The 22,015-nt window shown below is 40.4% G+C and overlaps 1 protein-coding gene across 4 annotated transcripts in view; it reads right to left on the bottom strand.

The window, feature by feature from the left end:
• ATP8A2 (ATPase phospholipid transporting 8A2) overlaps positions 1-22,015 on the bottom strand; it is a 362,223-nt gene that overhangs the window by 102,783 nt on the left and 237,425 nt on the right. For all 4 annotated transcript variants that reach the window (XM_068143701.1, XM_068143684.1, XM_068143692.1 and 1 more), the window contains 6 exons: positions 21,872-21,946; positions 19,185-19,307; positions 18,152-18,230; positions 14,645-14,706; positions 14,289-14,345; positions 9,543-9,650 (listed from right to left, as the gene is read on the bottom strand). In XM_068143701.1, coding sequence (XP_067999802.1) covers positions 9,543-9,650; positions 14,289-14,345; positions 14,645-14,706; positions 18,152-18,230; positions 19,185-19,307; positions 21,872-21,946 — 504 coding nt within the window. The remainder of the gene's footprint in view (positions 1-9,542; positions 9,651-14,288; positions 14,346-14,644; positions 14,707-18,151; positions 18,231-19,184; positions 19,308-21,871; positions 21,947-22,015) is intronic.

Below are 22,015 nucleotides of genomic sequence, written 5' to 3'. Positions count from 1 at the left end.
GCATACAGGGACAGAATGACCTCCCTGCTCCTGCTGGCCATGGCAGAAACTTCACTTGAATTTAGAAAGCCTTCCTGGAATGCAGCTTCTGTTGAAACAAAGCTTGAAGTGGTTACTTTTTACGCTTCTCTAAAATATAAACAGCCTAAGAGCACCCCATTTTGGCACATCTGACTCAAAAACTCTTTCAGAGCCCACCATTTCTTCCACATACAGAAACGAGATGCCAAACACTGTCTATTTTACATACATACAGTCTGATAAACCACGGCAGGCAATAGCTCACATAGATACAAGAACTGTAGGACTAATAAAAGAAACACCAAACTAAAACCCTTTAGCTGTTGACCAAAACAGATGGTCACTCCAAAATACTGCACAAAGTCATGGCAAAGGTGATAGCCATTTCCTATTGTCTAAAATGACACACTAACTACATTATCTTCTGCCCCAGTCATACATTTAGCACGCTCATTGAACATCAAACAACGAATTGAGGATGGCACAGAAACTTTGACAGTCAAGCTCATGTTTTTTCATTTTGCAACTAAGAATCTGATTCCCTCAGCATCTACTGTGCTGAATACTGGGTGCAGCTCACAGGCTATTACCAGTGGAACTGACGTTTGGTAGGTGTTCATCCTCTTCCTTCCCAGAAATCTTCTGAAAATGAGAACTGCTCTAAACAATCTCAATGTGAATGACTTCACTTCAGAGAATGAGATGAAGGAAGTAAGTTTGCATATAATATTGTTCTGATTCATCACTTCAAAATGAATTGGCATCTATATATTGCCAGATAGGGTAAGAAATTGAGTAACACTGCTTAGCACCATGAGTCTGGACAAATTAATTGAAAACAAACAAACAAAAAGCTATTTTGGGTCAATTTTAACAATCATTCTAGCATTCAGCCACTGTACTGAGCCCTTCCTTCTTCTCCAGCATCCTCCGAAGCACTCTGCACTATAGAGAAAGGATGTTTATGGTTACTTTTCTGGGTTTTATGTATGACAAAACTACTGTCCAAGCTTTCTCTGCATTGGCCTGGTGAGTCTACAATAAGCACCAAATCACCTTCAGTTGTGTACCAGAAGAGAGATATGTGCAGAGCTCCAAAATAGAGTCCTACAAGATGGTTGGCAAGAGAGACTGCAGCTCTTAATGGTGGAAAAAAATTGCTTCCCAACATCAAGCTACTGAGAGATGCCATTGTTGAGTTTTATGCTACAGAGACCAAGGGTGGAACATCTAATCTCAAATGGATCCTTCACACTTCAGGCATTAGGTTAGAGCCAACACTTGTATCATTTTATGTCCTTGTTTCCTATCAATCCTGTACTCCAAAGAAAATGTGGCTCTCTGGAAGTGCATGTATCTGCTTAGCATTGTTGTAACACTGTTCATCTTTTCCAGGCTCCTTCCCACATCTTCTAGCAAGGTTATTGATGTAGAAGTACCAGCTCAAGTGATACAGCCAAATGAAAAATTACACTCTACAAGCCAAATAGGTACAGTTCCCACACAGGCACCCAAAGGCACTCCTAAAACCTACAGTATTCAGATTAAAATTACTTTTTGTTGGCCATGACAGACAATCAGTCTGAGGTACCACCACCACCACCAGCTGAGTTAAGAGGAAAACTGCAGGAGGCATTGCACCATCTGATCCATGGCAGCGAGCAGGGTACTTCAGGAGTGGTGAGGCTGCAAAGAGCACAGCTCTCTGAAGTCTGTTGTATCCATATTTGCCTTAAAACAGTATAAGAGAGATCATTTCCACTCCTCAGGGCTTTTTGGATCAAATTTTGACATAACACGATTGGGGAAAAAATGATCTCATGAAACGTATACTGTAGGGAGGAAAGGGAATAAAGGTATGTTTCAGACTGATCTGGAAATATTTTCCCACATGAAACAGCTATGCTTGTCTCACAAAAATGCAGTCTAACCTGTGCAGGAGAGAAACAGTGGCATGGAGCGCACAAATTCAGCTAAACAAGGAATGAAATCCTCCCCAAACAATGTCCCTTTCTAATATGCAAATTCAAGTAAAGCCACAACACGACCTGCCTTGTCCCCAAGGAATGAAAGGGAGAAACAATCTAAACAAACCCCAAATAATCTGCTGGCCAGGCTTTCCTGCATCCATCAGAAAAGAAAGCAACTTAAGTGCGACCGAAGTAAACTATAAAACCACTAATTCCAACTCACAGACAGTCACCTCCTGCCCTCTGGAACAGATCCCATCTGCTGCTGCTCTTATTTTCTCAAGCAGTCACAGCTTCATTGCTATAAGCTTAGATACTCTTTTAGGTACCGTTTTACACGCACAATTACCCTACCACCTTCTTTTCTTTGTGTCCTGGATTAGAGGAACCATGGCATATTGATATCTCTAAGTTTGTGTCCCTCTCTCCTGCTCGTCCTTATCATGCCAGACAGTTTAGGCAATAAACTCCATGTAGAAGCAGGGTATTGCTTGATGCCTTCAGAGTATCTAGAAAAGTAGCTGGTCCCTACATATGATGACAGACAAGAGGTGCCAAAGAGTAAGCATGCGCCAAGGTAGAGCCAAATCTCTTGGCTATGAAGCCCCTTTCATTCCCCTGCAGCCCACTCTACCCCATCCCCCATGAAGCACACTGCTAGCCTACAAAGTTGATAGACAAAAGATGCCACAGAGGCTGAGTGCTTCGCAAGAGGCATGAAAACGGTTTGGCTACTCTCCAGCTACTCTATCCACCAGAAAAAACCAAACTTTTTTCTTTTACCAAGCTGCATACAAACCCTTGTCCTACATGACAAACCCACACTGCACAGCTGTTTAGGTTTCCTCCTTAAGTTCCTAATGAAGAACACAGTCTACAGCAGAAGTGTGCTGATCCATTGCGTTCTTAGTTTGTCCTTACTCATCAACAGGGCTTCAAAACACACACTTCTTTGTAGTCATATGGATTAGTACACACTGCCTTTGGTACAATACAGTAGCTGCTTTTCTATATTTAAACTAAAGCTGTTTCTAATTAAGAAAATACTGAACAGGCGATCTTCCAAACATCTTTGCACAAGCATGCAAGAAGGGCTTTGTTACTTTTAAATATACAAGAAAGTGAGTTGAAGTGAGTTGGGGAAATTCTGAAGGACACTGAGCAATTCAGAACTCAAAATTGAAAAAATATGCAATTTTTAAAGCACAGTCCATCGCTATTGAACACTAATTCTAATCTGAATGAAGCGGCTTGGTTCCTGGACACCACTACATACGCCACTCCAAACCCAATAAATCAGGATAATCTGCCAATTACGCAGAAGCATTCTGTGTGCACACTGTATTTCTGTTCATGCTACTGAGCAGAATTTAAACTTGTTAGGGCTAACTGATCTCCAAACAGACGTTGGCCAGACAGCATGGCTAGCATCCAGGTTACGCTGCAACACGTAAGGAAAACCAGCTGACACCGTGCACCATCTGCACAACCTGCAGGTGACCATTTATCTCCGTTTACTTTCCTATTTCTCCTTCATCTAACAGACTAGCCCAATAGCCACAGTTCTTCTGCAAGGCAGGAACAACAGACAAAATTAAGGTGGGTTCATGACGACTTCAGAGAAGTCTGAAGGGCAGCTGTCTTGCTCTGCACTTCTAGTTCCCAAACCAGAACAAGCTGTTATGCTCATAGATTCAGACTATTTTCACAGAACTCTATATAGGAAATGTCAACATAGTGCTGGGCAGAGCTGCATATATAGTCCCTGCTTTAAAGCCTTCATGAAATGCTTTCAATTTCAAGGAGAACTAAGTATGAGACATCTTTTGAAAATATGTCTGTGAAGTCTGCTGCAGCATTATAGGTAAAAGGACATGCTTTGGGGTGTTAGCCTCCAAAAAAATAACCACGTTTAATCTAGTAGTTCCACATTCAGGAGTTACCAAAATATTTATTTTCATCTCCTTTTTTCAATCTTTCTGGTGTATGACACTGAGCTCCACAATGCCAGGGATCTAGAAGCAAGAGATTCATTTCTGAAAGCCGTGCGTGGCTTATAAAACCAAAAACCCCACTCCATCAGATGCTTATAAACATATGCACGCTTCATTAGTCTAATTTGTCTGCTCAGAGTCTAGTCCAGAACTGCAGAAAATGTTCCAAAACCACATCAAGCACCATGGAGACTGATGTGCACAGTAATAAAAAACAAACACAATCAGCAGGCATTATGGACCTCAGGCTGAAGGCAAAGGCTGATTTCTGCCTACGAGCTGGATGAAGCATTTCCACCAACCAAAACGCTGATACCACAATGTAATGTGCAATGCACTGCAGACAAACACACCACAATCAGAGCAGCCAGTTTTCTAACCAGCACCAAACTCAATGTATGAGAAGCCAGAGAGAACAATAACTAAGACCTCTGAAAGAAGCCTCAAATGTACAGAAAAGCATAGAAATTCTGGAGAGCATGAAAACACACATTAAGCTGTCAGTATTCTCGTGTGAATTTGAAAGAGCCGTAACGTGAAACCTGCTTATTACATTGCAATAATGATTGTTATCTTGCCTCTAGGATTTTTTGGTTTTGTTTTGTGTTGCTTCCCAGTTTTTCCAAACCATGAAGTTTTCTCACATTTTTTGGTAAAAACTGCATCAGCAAGAATTTAAGAGTGCTTCAGACTCAAGGCCAGCTACAAGTGACTACACCCAAAGTCCATCAAACCCTTCATATCATGTCCAGCCCTTAAGGAAGCTAATGACATCATGCAATAGCTAAGGTGAACCTGTCTTGTTAAGGGCATACCTAGAGAATAATGGAAAGCTTTGCTAAAAAGCAAAGGGATAGATGTTTTCTTGACAAATCATATGACAAAGTCCTGCTGCTTTTACATGACATCGGACCAGCCAGATATCTTGATTACACTGCTCTTGTAAAAGGCACTCTTAGTGCAGGTAAAGCTGATGCACAGCTTCCTCGAAGTCTTCATGTGCAGATAAACAACTTAGCAAGAATTTTATGGTTCAGCTGAAAAACTAGACATGCTTGCTGTCAGTGATAGTGTGGTGTATTGGGTTTGGCTGAGCTGCAGTTCATTCTGCCTAGAGCATCTTTCTAGTGCTGTAGCTGGGTGTTGATTGCACACCAGTGTTTTGGCAACTGCTGAGCCAGGCTGTGGCAATGCATCCTATTAAACTGCTTCCATCTTGACTCACAGACCTTTTGCTCTATTTCCTTCTCTCCCCATCCATCTAAGAAAGGGAGTGACAGAGGGGCTTCGGTGGGCATCTGACCCCCAGCCAGGGCTGAACCACACGTGGGCAGCAGTAGGAAACGAAGAGCATGCCTACCATTAGGAAAGTGTCTCCTGCATATAGCTGTTTCCACTAAGCACTTCCATACATATATATAACACCCTCTTGTACACATACACAGATACTTAGGTACATGCAGGAGTGGTAACGCCTGCACAGACTGTCATCCCGTACAGTGAAATATGATTCTCATAAACCTCAAGTATGCTACAATTCCTAAGAAATTCATACAAAGAAAAAAGAATATGGTAGCATTTCACTTACATGACCTCTATGACACATGCAAGAAATGAGCACAAATGTCATGGCTCACTGTTCCCTCTGGCACATCAAATCTCCATCCCCAAGGTAAACAGAATACCCAACATTTCATGAAGATAGATACTGTGCTGGTAAACAAAATACTACTGGTGGCTATGAGCCACAAACATTAAAAGATCAGGCAGAGGATAATTAAGAAGGCATTCACCTCCTTCAAGTAGCAAATTTCTGTACCACCTCATAATTAATGAGTATCAAAGTGGGTAGAATAGAATAAACCAGATTAGAAGAGACCTTCAAGATCATCGTGTCCAACCTATCATCCAACACCACCTAATCAACTAAACCATGCAACCAAGCACCCTGTCAAGTCTCCTCCTGAACACCTCCAGTGATGGTGACTCTACCACCTCCCTGGGCAGCCCATTCCAATGGGCAATCACTCTCTCTGTATAGAACTTCCTCCTAACCTCCAGCCTAAACCTCCCCTGGCGCCGCCTGAGACTGTGTCCTCTTGTTCTGGTACTGGTTGCCTGGGGGTTTAAAAAAAATCCATAGGTACCTACTTGTCACCAATAACCTGCAGTGGTAAGTCACAACTACCAGAGAGAGCAAACAGAGGGCTTCCTTGGTCTTACAGTATTGCTTCTGATATTATTACAGGAAAATATTACTTGAGTGTCTGAAAAAAGTTTCCCCCAAACTGTCAAGGAGCTTATTTCCAAAGTACCAGATGTCATACTACTGCAGAACTTCTATTAAGGACTACTGAGATATTTATCACAGCTTTGTCTTATTATGTTACATGTATTCTATAATGAATGCTGTAATGGAAACGTAAGAAATATATTGACTCTCTAGCAGCAGAGAATAGCCAAGTTGGTTTCATTTGAGCTTGAGAGGGGCAGGGAGGGGAGGGGGATAAATTCTCTTTCCTGTGACAATGATCAAGATGTAACAGGCAAGGGAAAGAAATACTTCGTGAAAATGGTTAAATAAATCCCAGAGGAAACAAAGCATCTTTTCACATACTTAAAAGTTTACAAGGCTTCATGCTGACACCTGATAAAGGGATAGAATAAAATGTTTTGCACTTCCTATCCTGATACCACAAAGTGCTGGCTGGTACAGATGCTAGATGAGTTTAAAACAGCTCCCTTCAATTGCTATTGGTTATGCACAGTATGATCATCTAGAATAATCTGGATGATACACTACCACGATTTAAAAGCAACCCAAAACTTATAAGACACTTTGATCACTTGTAAATGTAGAACTATAACATTGGAGTACTAAAGGAATAGCTGAAGTCTGGGAAGCAGCAAGACAATTCATTTTACTGACATGATCCCAGCCCATTTCATCATGATCTGACAGCAACTGCTGACTCAAAAGACATGGTGTAAGTTAACACGAGTGGTAAGCTAGTTCCCTTTACCTCAGGAGCTTTATTTGATTTTGTAAAAGGATGAAAGAAACAAAATAACCACTGCCTTCCACTGCCTTGCCTTCTCTCAAAACCACAAGAAAACTGATAAAATAGTATTGAGACACACACTGAAAGCCATACAACAGACGATTTCTGACTGCTTGCATTCGAAAAGTGTCTTTGTACAATAACGAGCAATTCCTAACATGGACTGATCATTACTGACCCATGGATACAGCTCCACAAGTACAGGACTGGACAAAGTAAATGTCTTCCCCACTAAAAACACTGCATTAGATAATTTTCATTGCAGCAAGATATTAATACTACTTCTCAAATCATAACGTCAGAAAGCAAAACCCCAAAGTTTAAGTAGAAACACTTTCTAAAAAATACATGCAAGAGAAACAATAACCTTATTAACAGGAAGCTTTTGTTCTTAGATCTGTGGTTTATATTGGAGCAACACAACAGGAATTAAGCTGACATTAAAAAAAAAGAAGGGAGCTATTTTTGGAAGAAAGGGAAAAAGAAGAAATAAAAACCAACAGAGGCAAGCAGCAACACCACCAAGGTAGATAGTCCGACTCTTTTCACATGAGCAGCTCACCTTATTGCTTGTGTTTTAGAAGGCTGATGTGTTAAAGGTAGCACTACAAGCCTGCTATGGATATGGTTCTGTACAATGCTGAAGTCAAATTGCTGCTTGATATATGAAAATGTGAGTGAGAGGTACTAATGCTCTATATGCTGTGAGACACACAACGATAACCATGAAATACTATCATAGGACTCAGGCTTTGTCTGTCAGTCACTTAGTTGCTGATCCAAGCCTGTCAGCTGTCACTCTCTGCTGTAAAGGGCTGTTCATGAAAATCTGCCATGGCCTCCATCATCCCCAGTGCTTTAGCACAAGACAATAAAATATGTATTAGGCCAGAACAGCAACGAAATTACACTTGACTGCTCTTGTTGAGCAGAAACATGAGAGTAACCTTCAAAATCTCCAATTGGCTTGCCATTACTTGGCACTTTCTTAGGTTATTATTTCAATTCTTTGTTAAAATTACTGCATTTCTTCTTTCTGTATTATAAACTGCATCTTTACATTAAAGAATTTTAAGCTTATAAATACCTTTTTCTGGTAATCTTGTCAGCAGCTCTACTTCTGTGGAATAACTTTTTTACCATACATTTATTAAGTCCTTCATTGTTCATGGTAAACCTCTATTTTAAATATGCACAATGTTCTTGAGTGATATTGACAGGCTCATGACTCAATCTTCTCAAGTTGCAATAATGACACTAAAGGGAAAAAATCGCCACCAGGAACTCAGCTGACACCGAAGGAGGAAATCCAAAATTACCCTAATATAGTTTCATAGTTTCATTCAGGGTTGGAAGGGACCACAAGGATCATCTAGTTCCAACCCCCCTGCCAAGGGCAGGGACACCCCACACTAGATCAGGCTGGACAGAGCCTCAGCCAGCCTGCTCTTAAACACCTCCAGGGACGGGGCCTCGACCACCTCCCTGGACAACCCATTCCAGGGTTTCACCACTCTCATGGTGAAGAACCTCGAAGAACCTCCTCCTCACATCTAGCCTGAATCTCCCCACCTCCAGCTTCATTCCATTCCCCCTAGTCCTATCACTACCTGAGATCCTGAGAAGTCCTTCCCCAGCCTTCCTGTAGGCCCCTTTCAGATACTGGAAGGCCACAATTAGGTCACCTCGGAGCCTTCTCTTCTGCAGACTGAACAGCCCCAACTCCTTCAGTCTGTCCTCATAGGAGAGGTGCTCCAGCCCTCTGATCATCCTTGTGGCCCTTCTCTGGACACGTTCCAGCACCTCCACATCCCTCTTGTAACAGGGGCTCCAGAACTGGACACAGTACTCCAGGTGGGGTCTCACCAGGGCTGAGTAGAGGGGGAGGATCACCTCCCTCGACCTGCTAGCCACACTTCTCCTGATGCAGCCCAGGAAAATTATTTTGGCCTATTATAAAGGGATCAGTAACACATCAGCTTCCCTTCTGCTTCAGACCATCTCATCCTATCTGCAAGTAAATTCTGGTTTATTTAAAATGAATGCAGGAAAAAAGGAATAGGAAAACAAAACTTATAGAAAAGAAAGAACCCACAAGAAAAAGCACAACACCAAAACAAACTAAATTTCTATTGGGCATTTTGTCAAACACACAAAGTCTTAGTAGGAAAGCACTAATGAAAGACCCAGTCTCACTGCTGTGCAGCTGAACCAAGAACTGTCACGTAATACCCACAGTGCATATAATCACACATGTGATTACACATCACGTTACTTTGGTAGAGAATAAGAGCTCTTCTAATGAAGAGATTAAGCTAAATGAATGCAAGGATAAGACAGACAGAAAGACAGAAAGACAGACAGAAAGACAGGTTAACATGAAGTAGAAGCACTACTACTAGAGTCCAACTCCTTTCCAAGCACTGTGTGCAGCACTGGCAACAGCAGAGTGCTGTGCTAAGCAGCTCACCATGCAGCCCAGTGTCAGTACTGACCTGTCCCAACATGTCTGGTGCAATGGGAAACGTGGGCCAGATGGCCGAGTAGACACCGAAGAACACCAACCAGAGCAGCATGCTTCCCCAGACGGCCAGGTGACTGAACTGTTAAGGAGTAAAGAAAGGAGGACAGTCAACACAGAGCACTTGTCTATGTAACCTATTAGTATTTCCTCTGTTTAGGCTTCTGTCAGTCTCACTCAGGCCTGTCTCCTGCATTTGGTTTCAGGCCAGTAGCACAGGTTGTTAGCAGTCCTCCTCTTTAATCTTTGCCTGACAACAGGGCAGACAGATAGTCTCTCAGCCGGTCTGCCCTACTTGGAGGTCCAAAAGCTCATCAGATTTTCCTCGGAACTCTGATTTCTCTCATCTAGTTCCTGCTTCCTGTCACGCACATGCCAGGTTCAACACATACATCAAGGTAGAAATTTTCAAAGGCTCAGGTTAAGGTTCACATGGACAAATCCCTTATGGCAGAGTGGATTGCATACAAGCCATGTGCACCACTCACACATCTTTCATGGAAGAAGACTGAGTGCTGTGCAACACTCTACCAGAATCAACATTTACTGATCATCTTTGGGGGTTTTTGTTTGTTTTAAAGGTACCTTAAGTGATTCACAGATATAAAATGCACTTTAGTCTGCAGATGCACTAGAAGTAAATAAAAATATTATTACAGTGATCAAACCCATGTCCGGCACAGACTTCGTCTCAGTTGCATTAAAGAAAATAATTTCCCCTACACACCCTATTTTGCTGCTCAGATGATTTAAGCTGTTTTACACTGCAGTGGATTGAACTAGTAATTTCAGTTGTAACAAGCAACTGAGCTCATTATTGGCTCCAGCTTTTCTGGATGCCAACAACTTCTGAGGCTGATGACTTTGGCTCCAATTCAGACAAGTACCTGCATAAATCTTAATTACTAACTACACATAGGTTTTGGAACATGAGAATGAATTCACACAGTGATTGCTGTAGTGGACACAGTGTGTCTGTTAAGTTCTCAGCTTTATACTTTCTACCTGATGATTGCATTTATTGACTTTTTCAACATTACGACTGAGAACTGAACAAGTGTCTGAGTATTTTCTTCTGCCCACTGTGAGACAGACACAAACTTCTGGAAGGAGAAGATGGCTCCTCTGAAACAAGCAAGAAGTCTGCAGCACCAGTGCTGACTGGCAGATAGGTGGGAGCAACCAGAAGCTGCCTTACAGTAGTCACATTCATACAGCAAAACGTTAGAGGTGATGGAAAGAACATTCTTCTAGGCACTCTTGAAGAGCTGAAATTTGTTCAACCCTAAAAGGTGCTAGGCTGATGAGCAGAACATAGGACAGACCCTTCCTGGGTGGGGGGGACAGTGGGAATGAAGACTTCTTTTCAAAATTTTCTGTTTAATCTGTTTCACCTGCAAGATCTGACCAGCAACAGCTTTACTTAAAAAAACAACCACCACCAAACCACAAACTCAACACCAACAAAAACTACAATAGCAGCAATAAGAAAACCCAACAAAACTCAAGACTTTTTAATTTGGTTTTAAGGTGAATAAAACTAAGCCACTGGGAGGGTTTATTTTATTTCTCTTTAAAAACAGAGGAATGGAAGATTTTTATTCTTCCAATATATTGACTTTTCTGAAAATGAGGGAAAATCCATGTCAGGATTGACTGAGGTAAAGCCCTGCCACTGCAAACAACTGTAGTGCTCAGTTCCCCAAAGAGAAAATACTACAAGGCTGCTGCAAAAATTAATCCTTAAGAAAAGCAAGTCCCATAAAATGGCAGAACAGCACCAGCATTGCTTTCCCCAAAGGATGTGACACCTCCTCTTGAGCCAGAGTCTTCCTTATAAACAAGAGGGCAGAAAGCTCAGAAAAACTTGGACTGGTTCTTACAAGCTGTAAACTCCTACAGACTTCACAATTAAAAACAGTAAAGACAAAGGCAAGCAGGGAAACCAATATAAGACAGTCTTATTTTGTAGGAGGCGTATTCATACTAGTGAAAGCATATCTTTGTTTTTGTTGTCTCCTACTTTTCCTTTCCAGTCTGCTGGTAGGACAGTTTTTGAGATCTGCATCTCTCCACCTGAGAGCAAAGACTTTGCTCATTAGACAGTGTCTTTTATCATCTTCTCATGGTTGTCCCAGTCATCTCTGTCTCAGGCTTGTACCTACCTGAACTGCATCTATACCTTTAAAACAGCTTCTGTTTTCAGAAGAGCCCTCCTTGCCCTGCCTGAAAACATTCCTTAGACACTCGCCTTACCAGCCGCTGCACTGCTAAGTCTCCACTGATCTCTATCATTTACCTCTTGAAATTTCATGTGCAAAACAAGAGTCCCTCAGGCGTCTTAAATTAACGCCAGGAGAAAGAAATCAAGGCTGTCACATAAAAATCACACACATTGTAGGGCCATCCTGTGCATCCTGTTCATATGAAATAGTTCATAAAGTGTCATAGTATCAGTCAGGGTTGGAAGGGACCACAAGGATCATCTAGTTCCAACCCCCCTGCCATGGCCAGGGACACCCCACACTAGATCAGGCTGGACAGAGCCTCATCCAGCCTGGGCTTAAACACCTCCAGGGACGGGGCCTCGACCACCTCCCTGGACAACACATTCCAGGGTTTCAACACTCTCGTGGTGAAGAACCTCCTCCTCACCTCCAGCCTGAATCTCCCCACCTCCAGCTTCATTCCATTCCCCCTAGTCCTATCACTACCTGAGAGCCTGAGAAGTCCCTTCCTGTCCTTCTTGTAGGCCCCCTTCAGATACTGGAAGGCCACAATTAGGTCACCTCGGAGCCTTCTTTTCTCCAGACTGAACAGCCCCAACTCCTTCAGTCTGTCCTCATAGGAGAGGTGCTCCAGCCCTCTGATCATATAATGTGGTCAAGCAGTGAAGAGAGTTGTGCTTGGGGAAAATCCTACTGTAGTATTCTAGATAGCTAACACGTTATCATGAAGCTGCTCCCCACAGCTCCAATATGCAAGTTTTGTTCTGCATCACATTACCACTTTTACCAAGCCACTTCTTTCCACGCTACCTACTGGTATATCAGGCTCTCAACCACTTTAAAACTGTGTATTTAAAGTTTTCAGCTGAACCCATCATGTTCTCCCAAGTGGCAGTGTCCCTCTCCTTCTCAAGAGAAAATTGCATGTAACCAATCCACTTGATGGAGAGGACGCTTAAATGAATGTTGCACATTTAATACTCTTCATGTAACCTACAGATTCTCTGCATGTTGACATACTCACAGCTGAAACAATAAATGTAACCAAGATCAGACTCTAAAACACTGAGAGAGTCACTAGTCAAAGCAATGGGTCAGGAATCAGAAGTTTATACACAAAAAAGGTGATTTTCTCTAAAGACAATGACTTTTCTGTGAACAAAAATTTCCTCTATAAAATGTCAGTGATAAAAACACTGAGATCCATTAAACATTATGGTGTCTTATAAAGATTAGAGAAGGGTATCGTGATAATCCCCAAGTCACTGAAAAGACACCAATTACTCAGGGAAAAAAGAACTATTAATTAGTTCACAACATAACAAGATCTAAGCAGGCTCACATGCCTCCAATGCAGACTTGGGTACATCTTTTTGTCGTGCATGAGGGAGTAATTTGTGGAATTTTTGCATTTTGAAGTGTTGACACACAACACAGAACTTACCCATAAGCAAGAGCAAAAGAACAAGAGATTTTATTTTCAGATGAGAGATTATTAGCATCTCTCTAATAACAAAAGAACCCACACAGATAACATTTCATCTTCAACATTCAGAACGGACATCAGTTGACAAATCTTAAATCCTCTGTGAGGAATTAAAAAACCCCTAACATTTTACAATTAACAGAAGCAATGAGTTCATAGGATTTAAGACAGGCACCTTCAAGCAATTTGTAAAGTAAGAATATGAGAGTCCTCAAAACAGGTTGGGTTTGAGAGCTGAGTGTCTTAGTATGTCATGAAATCAAGGTTCCTCTAAGTTATCTTATAGGTGTGGAGAAACAGGGAACCCATGAAAATTAAAAATAAAGCAAGCAGTGTTTCAGAGTAGCTGGAAGAAAGATGGGGGAGAAAGAGTGTTGATATTTCACAAACACAGGGATCCCCTCCCACACTGGAGGTCACTGCCCTCCTGGATTCTGACATGTACCAGTTGCAGAGCACTGACTCATTGGAGGTAAATGACTCAAGTCTAGAAATCTACATACCAGTTTAACAAACATCCTTGTTACACTAATTTCCAAACAAAAAGATCTCATCCAAAGTGAAGTCACCAGTATTTTTCACTAGCTTCAAAGATGTTTTCAAAGCCTAGTTGTTCCTCTTTGGGAAGACACCTTTCATTCCCTATTGCATTCATTTTTCAAGGAGCTACAAAGACAAAGTTCTTGATCTTTTTCCTTAAGCAATTATAGCAGTATGTTCATTTAATGCAAAACTTTGGCAATTTAAAAATATTTAGAGATGTTGGCAACATCTTTGTAGCATTCTCTTCCTGCTTCTGACAGGCTGCCCCTTTTCATCACACATGTGATCTATGAGTTCATTCTCCACTCACATCCTGTATTTATGAAGCTTAGCAGTTCATCCTTATATAAAAGACCTAATTAAAACACTGAAGTCTCAAATGATATTTAGTACTTTTCTTCTGTACTAATAACCATTAAGGGGGAAAGTATGCTGATAAAATAAGATAGGGAAATGCACTTACTCTAGTCCATGCAGTTGTTTCCAAGCCAGCTTTCAGACAAACAGTGACTACAACGTACTGCAAGGTAAAAAGGACAAAATCAGTACTAACCCTCTCAAATGCAAAGGTGTTCACAGCCCAATCTCCCCTTTATGCTTAAAAAGTTACTAGCATTTGGGTAACTACCCAGGACACCTTGGGGGAAGGACAGAACACAAGATACTGTTGTCTGAAGAAGAAAAAAAAAGAAGGTGGGGGGTACAAGAGTACAAGTCTGATTTTATTTTACTTGCACAATTTTGTTTACACCCTTTTCTGTTGGCACATAAAAAAGAGAAATCCTATTGCTGAAGAATTGCTAAGGCACACAAACTTACAGTGTAAACTATGTTTCCAACGAATAAATAGTCTATTCCTTGACCATTTGTGAATACTGCATCTGAAAGAAAAAAGAAAGATTATGACACTCAGAATCAGTAAATACCAATGAAATGGAGGAAATAACACAGAGGTTTTTGTTAGAAAATAACTGTCCTCATCTGTGGTAGTTTTAGGCTAGGCCAATTCCATGTCTGAGATGGATGTTCTCCAGTTGTCACCATTGTATGCTCTCACAGCCCTGACAAAGAGATTCTCATGAAGCTTTGTCTCCAAGTCTTTAATATGCTCCTCAGCATCAGGTATGCTCCTATAGTAGGCCACCTTTCTTTGCATCATTTCATTATCTAGATGCTTCAGAAGAAATGTTGAAGCATTTAATGATGGGGGGTGGAATTTCAACCCACCACATCATCCTTGCCTTTTAGAACAACTAAGAGCACTTTTAGAAGCTGTGAGGTAAGAGTAATGTAGAAGTTTTGCTAAGCCAGGCCTCAGACACGGTGCTTGGACCGTCCTCACTGCCAGAAGCTATTCTAGCAAAAGAGGAAGCGTTTGTCAGACCATAAGAGCTGAAGTATGTCAGTGTCACTTTTTCTGCCACTATCTGTTCTGTATTACTTACTAAGACTTAACAAATCCCATTATTTGCTGTGTCTGTGAAGAAAAAAGCTTGTAAACCAACAGCTGATTTGCGGCAAAATACAGCTAAATTAAGAAGAGCTGCAAAAGTTTCATCCATAAAAGACAGGCGTAACATCCAAAATATTTTACCAGAGGTTAATTCTGAACAGCATTCAGCCTCCATGTACCCTTTCTCTAGTCATGTGAGCACAAGGGTAAGTATATGTTAATCTATCATTTGAAAGTGCCAACTTTGGCAATACTTCAAATGTCTGTTTAGTCTTCCTTAGCCCTTGCTGAATAAAACCGGAACACCATGAAAGCACATTTGACAGCCACACTAATGCCAAATGAATTTGTACTCACAGGAGCTTTCAAACATTACTCAAGCATGTAAGTATTGCTGTATTCACAGGTTTTAAGACAACTGCTAGAGAAATACACAAACAGCAGGGATGAAAAAGGCTTTGGATAAAACCTTGGACCTGCTCCTAAATGCATACTGCATAGCACAGTGTTTCTACTACATGGGTACATACTTGCCTAGATTTGCACAACTGGATTTGACATTCTTAAACTACGCTCACCTGCTTAGCTAACTATGTTCCTATAATGTAGGTTTCCAGGATCAGTACATTTGTAGTTCTATAGAGAAGAATACTTAACACCTTGACCTCTGTGGCAAAGACCACCCAACTTACAGGTAAAAAGACTACATATTTAGTCAGTGCAATTGCCACAAACTACTTATGATTTTCTTCTATAGTGGCTTCACATAGTTGCCTCCAAAGAACTGACAGGTTGGGAACATTTTCTGGAAGTTCCTGGTTCTGTATCTCTGCTCTCTTGTCTCTTTTGAGCACAAACCACTAAAAAACAGCAGCAGACAGGCTACTCTCTAACACTGGTAAAACCAGAGACAATTGTGTTTAGGAACTGGTTTGGTTTCTAGCCACTCCTCCCCTTGTGCTCTGTAGCTTCAAGCACTTAACACCTCATTCACAAATACACACCACGTTTCAATGATCACTTTGCTCCTTCCTCTAGCATCAGTGAAAAAGGTGAAGAGTACTAGAGAATTAAGCCTTCCATATTCAATGTTGATGTCACAGGCCTCAGCTTAGTAAGAGAGAGGCATGCCTAAACATATACAGGTTTTGACAGATCTAGGATAAATTGATCTCATGACCACTATATATTGCTCTAATGCAACACGTTTGAATAATTGCTGGTGTCTCAATTTTTTAAGGTTATGTTTTAATGCAGTAAGTTAATGCCCTTTTGTTTCATGACATTTCCCTTTGGGAAGCTATTTGGTCCTAAGGGGAACGCTATTTCTGTTAATGAGAACAGCAGGATGCTCAGGGAACATTCATTCCTAAAGCTATACAAGCGCCCATTCATGGGCTACATGTACTTCACATTCTAAAGAACTTGAGAGGTTAAAAACAAGCCGGTGTGAATGGCACATTTTTGTCTCTGACACTGAAATCCCTTTTTCACTAGGAAAGAGAAAGAAACGTGACAATTCAATATTCATTCCTCTTAAGAAAGCAAACTAAGCATCCTATTTAAAAGAACTCAGAAAGTTACCATTTGAGCAGGGAAGTACTCCAGTTTTATACTTTTAATTGCTGCAATTTGAAGTAGATTATTTAGGAATTAGATTATTTAGAAGTTTTTTTTCTAAGTAAAAACATTTATGGAAGACTAAGGCAAAAACTGTCTCTGTCACTACCGCAGACATGAGCATAAAATTTATGACGTTAGATTTAAAGAAGAGACATTTAAAATGGACATTTCTTGTAAAACCAGTGAAACAAAAACAACCCCCCTGAAATCAAAGCAAAATTCAATCCACCAATCTCTCCCAAAAGTGAACTGAGCTCCCTGCCCACATAGAAGAAACAGAAGTCTCTTCTTTTTTTCTTTTTAAATGATCTATCAGACAGCATGTGAAGGACATGACACTGACATTTTACTCAGCCAGGTATAGAAGCACAAAGCTCCCTCCCACAAATAGCTTCACCATCATGTCTCTAATGCGACCATTCATCTTCCCTCCTTTTCCATTTTCTTTCACTTCCTCCTCAATCCATCGCAGTGCTGAAAAGGTTTTCCTGAATGTTGTGTTTTCCAGGAGAGTTCTAGTTTGAAAACCTCATGGTTTTAGATAAATACCATTCTGCTTCCCACCACTCCAAAATTTCTCATCTGATCTCGTCTTATTTCTTACAACAGCCCAAGAACAGATTGGCAATGCTTTTTCCTGCCCACACAACTACATTGTAAAGCTAGGTAAAAACCATGTGAAGTTTACTGTTCCTCATTCTGCTTGTGGGAAGTATGACATAATAAACCTAATTTACACAACAAAAAGCCTCATGTCCCCAATTTCTGACTCTTGATCTCATCTACTTCCCATACAGTAAATTGATTTTTTTTGACCAACTTCAAGAATAGCAAAATCTCTCTACCTGATTCTACATTTTACAGCACCGTGTTACAGAATGGGAAAGGTCCAACAAAATAAAAAGCAAGTATTTGCAATGCAGCTGCTGTAAGAATATCACAGTAAAAAGCTGAGATCTCAATCTGCTACCAAAAAAAAAAAACAAATATGGCATTTTATAGAACATTATTCACATAAGATTTTTTGACAAAGCAGAACTGTATTTTTTTTCACAGCACATGAACAACAATTATGTTAAGTAAGAATAAGTTCTGAAAAGCGCTAGACAACTAGCCAAGTTCAGCAGCTACAGCCTATTGAACTGCCTGTCAGCATTATTATTACTTGTCACAACCTCCTATTCTGCAAACACACTGCCTCTGTAAGACTGAGCACCAGTTACTGATGTAAGAAATAATGAAGCTCTTACCATGTTCCAGTACTTTCAGTGGAAACCAGAAGAGAATGATGGAATGGATCAGGGCATTGATGCAGTGACCCCAGAAAACCTGAGGGAAAACAAACCAAGTCTCCAGGAAAGTCCAAAACTCTTGACCTCTCTCTAACTCCTAACAAACACTTCATTGTGTAGTTTAGAGTCAGACAATGTTTGTCCTGAAGTAAAATACCTAAACTTCTGCAGGATCTATTTCCTTCTAAAATTTCTGCACTTTCACAAGAAAACACTGGTCCAGTTGGATGGTTTTATTCCAACAGCTTAAAATATAATAGACAAGCATGATTGCATTTTAAGATCTTTATCAGAATACAGCAAACACATGGAGTCACCCTTCTTTAATTACCTCAAAGAACTATTTTAAATGATCAAGTCAGTACTAAGAAGTGTTCTGTTTTCTTTCAGCAGGCAAATAATTCACACCCCACAATCTTTAACTCACAATGCTATTCTGCACAAATGAGAGCTTTATGTACTCCAACAGTCTTCTCTCTGAACAATTCAGTTGCAGTTTCCTTGAATCAGAAGTATATTTAGATGTACTCCAATTCTGGTCATTTTCCAGCACTTAAACAGCAAAATGAGCTAAAAAGTGTTCTTTGAAACTCCAAGTCCAAATGAATCAATTCAATTGCTATTTTCCAGAAGAACTATGGGAACAGACCTATATTAATTGGGAAAAGGTGGCCTAGTAGAAAGCATTATGTCAAGTTGTATATTAAATAAAATCCAGGCATCGTTATCTAGTTCCTATGAAATCAAAGTTCATGGTTATTTCAGGACCAGTTTCAGTTGAAGCCATAGCAAAAAATCTTTTATTTAAAAACATGGACTTTTTATTATTATTGTTTAAAAAAACACATAATCCCTTGAAAAGGCAAAGCAATCTTAATTTCAGTGGCTAGCACAGAACAGAAGTTACAGTGGGAAATAAGTTTCCGCATGAGAAAGACCTGAAAAATAAGAATGTCCGTGGTTGTTCTTAAAGAAACAAGCTTGGCCTTACCCTTGTATTGAACCCATCTGCATTTTGAGTAATTTTGTATAGCTGTGGAAATCTAAGCATGCTATCTTGAGTACATGAGCGTTCAAAAATTCCCAGAGTAAAGGGTGGCAGCGCTGTGAAAATCTGCAGGGAAAGCAAATGCTAATTAAAAGCAGCTATTAGTTTTAGGTGGATCTCAGATAATACTTCAGTATCTAGACAACAGCAAAATTCCCACAGACTTCAGTGAAGACCTATTACCAACTACATTGTTCTGTGACATAATTTCCAAACATCTAAACAAGCCCAAACATGAATTTCAAAAACTCTCAAATATTGACTTATCAAGAAAAGAAACATGGGAGGAAAATATGTACTGCTAGCTAATTAGCTTAAATCCAAGAAGTTAAGCATCAGTAGTTTCTGGTGTACCAACTAATCTAGTGAGAGTAAAGCACATCAGACTGCAAAGGAAAGACTACATACTCTTAGTAAAAAGCCTTCTAGGAATGGCATCAAATATAGCTGTAACCATAATTATATATATATAATATGCATAACCAAAGCTAAGTTTACAGACAAAGCAAATGTGGAAATCCCATTAAAGAAAAAATATTAAAAATTGAGAAAAAGGCCTATCTGTATGATGGTACTTTGCAGATTCTCCAGGCAGGCATGAACTGATAGCAACAAATAACTGCAGCATTATGTGTCTGTGAGATGGGCAGATGCTTAGATGACCAAGCCGTGGATGTTTTCCAGGAGAGGCAGCAGGACACTTTGCCAGAAGCAGAGTAAATTAGCCTCTGCTGAGTCCCACATTGCAGCCCTTAAAGTGTTTCCAGGATCTGAGGCAGCTCATTTAAAGCCAGCTTGGGTATCCATGCTTCTTGAAGTCTACAGTGCAGGCACGGAGTGGAAATAATACCAGTGTGCATGTCTAAACTTCATTCACTTCCTTTTACACTAACAGTTTATATTAGAAAAAAGTTGTACTGCCATACATATATTTTTAACAGTTTGAGAAGTTTTCTTGAAGCTAAGAGGCAGCTTCTGTTTCTAGCAGGCATGCATCTTGGCAAAGATTGGGTTGCGGTTCCCACCAGCAGGGAAGTGGAACTCAGAGTAGACAAAGAAATGGATGACTAGAGACTAGTAAGAACCAACAATTACATCTCTACATTACACTGGGAATGTGTTTTATTTGTGCACAAAGTGATAAACCAGAAAGTTAAAATGGCAAAGCTGGAGGTAGGGGAAACTGGTCCAAAATATTCCAGAAAAAGGGCAGGTTCTCATACAGCTTTGCAGTATTTCTCCAGTTGTCTCCTGTTTCTTGGGGCAAGTCTCCAGTGCAAAAGCAGTAATTACAATGCTATTAGGATTTCCTACACTTAACATTTTGATGAGACTACTAATGAAACAAGGAGTTAATCTGCACAGAAGAGAATGACAGAGCTAAAACTTTACAGTATAATTCCTTCAAATTGTGGAAGCCCCTAACACCCTACCAGCACTTGATTCTTTGTGAGTCCACGTGGCCAGTCCTAATTTTAGCAAATACCAACCTTACAAAACCCAGGGCTCATTTCTACTTCACTGATTCTAGAAGAGGAGTTTCATGCATGGGCATTTTGCAGGGTAGGCAGATCCATTAAATCAGGTTTAAAGATAATAGATGCAAATATCTAAACATGAATGACAGAGACTGAGTAACAGGCAGGAAATTAGGGCGAAGAGAATGAAGGGATGGAAAAATCCCTGAATAAATATCTTTCATAAAACCCAGGAAATCTTAAGGAGTATTAGGGGTTGTGCTATCATTAAGATAAATGTGACAGAAGTTAAGTGTTTCTGTTAATGCTACTCAGTGATAATTTGCCTTCTCTGTATTACCATATATTTGGAAGGAGTCTTCCTAAAAAAAGAAAAAAAATTAATTTCCTCCCTCCAAGGAGAAATTCAAAGGATTTTTCAACACTGACAAAGTATCCTAATGGTTTACAAATCCAGACAACAAGCCACCCATCAGCATCATTAGAAATGTAACTGTCAGAAACACCAGCATGGGTTTATGCTATGCTATGGAGCTTGAGGTCCCACAGATTCTCCAGACTCTAACAAATATTACTGCTTAAAGCACTAAAGGCATGCAGCACAATGTGGCACTCTGCAGAGCATTGGCAAAAATCAGAAATCACTCCTGGAATGACACATCTTGCTCCTGGTGAAAGTGAAGAATGCTGATGACACAGGGATGCTGCTTCCTGTTCTGTACCTAATGTAGCATAAGTCAATCCAAAGCATCACTGTAACACTTCTGTCAGACCCCATAACAGATGCCCAGAAAAAATATGAAATAAACCCTCAAAGATTAAAGCTCAGTATGCATCTTGAAGACAACCAACCAGCCAAATATTCGGTATGAAACACCGAAGATGTTTTCAAAAGGAAATTGAATTCCATCTAAAAGCTGCAGCGTTATGGAGCTTACATCAGACGAAGCACATTTCCAAGACAGTTTCTCAAATATATTTTTTGTGATAAAAACACCATCCAAAATTACTTTTTTTACCTACCTCAGAGTGGATTCAAAACGAACTCACCTTTCTTGGTACACATCAAAGAAAGTTACCTGTGAGAACTGGGATACTACAAAGTAACATACAAGTGCCAAGCACCATCAAGTCAAAATGTGCAGCACTTACCACGTTATACAGACCAATGCACCACCGCTCAAATAAGATCTGCCCAGAAAATCCATTAACGAAAGCAAACCAAAGCTGAAACAGACAAGAAGATTCAGACTATTGTTGCAGTACATGTTTCAGTTTACAGTAGAGGAGAGATGT

The sequence above is a fragment of the Melanerpes formicivorus genome, unplaced genomic scaffold (genome assembly GCF_026170545.1).
Source record: "Melanerpes formicivorus ecotype bairdi unplaced genomic scaffold, bMelFor1.0.p_v2 SCAF_1, whole genome shotgun sequence".
Lineage (NCBI taxonomy): Eukaryota > Metazoa > Chordata > Aves > Piciformes > Picidae > Melanerpes > Melanerpes formicivorus.
The sequence above is the reverse complement of the archived record's forward strand: the minus strand, read 5'-3'. Positions and strand labels throughout refer to the sequence as shown.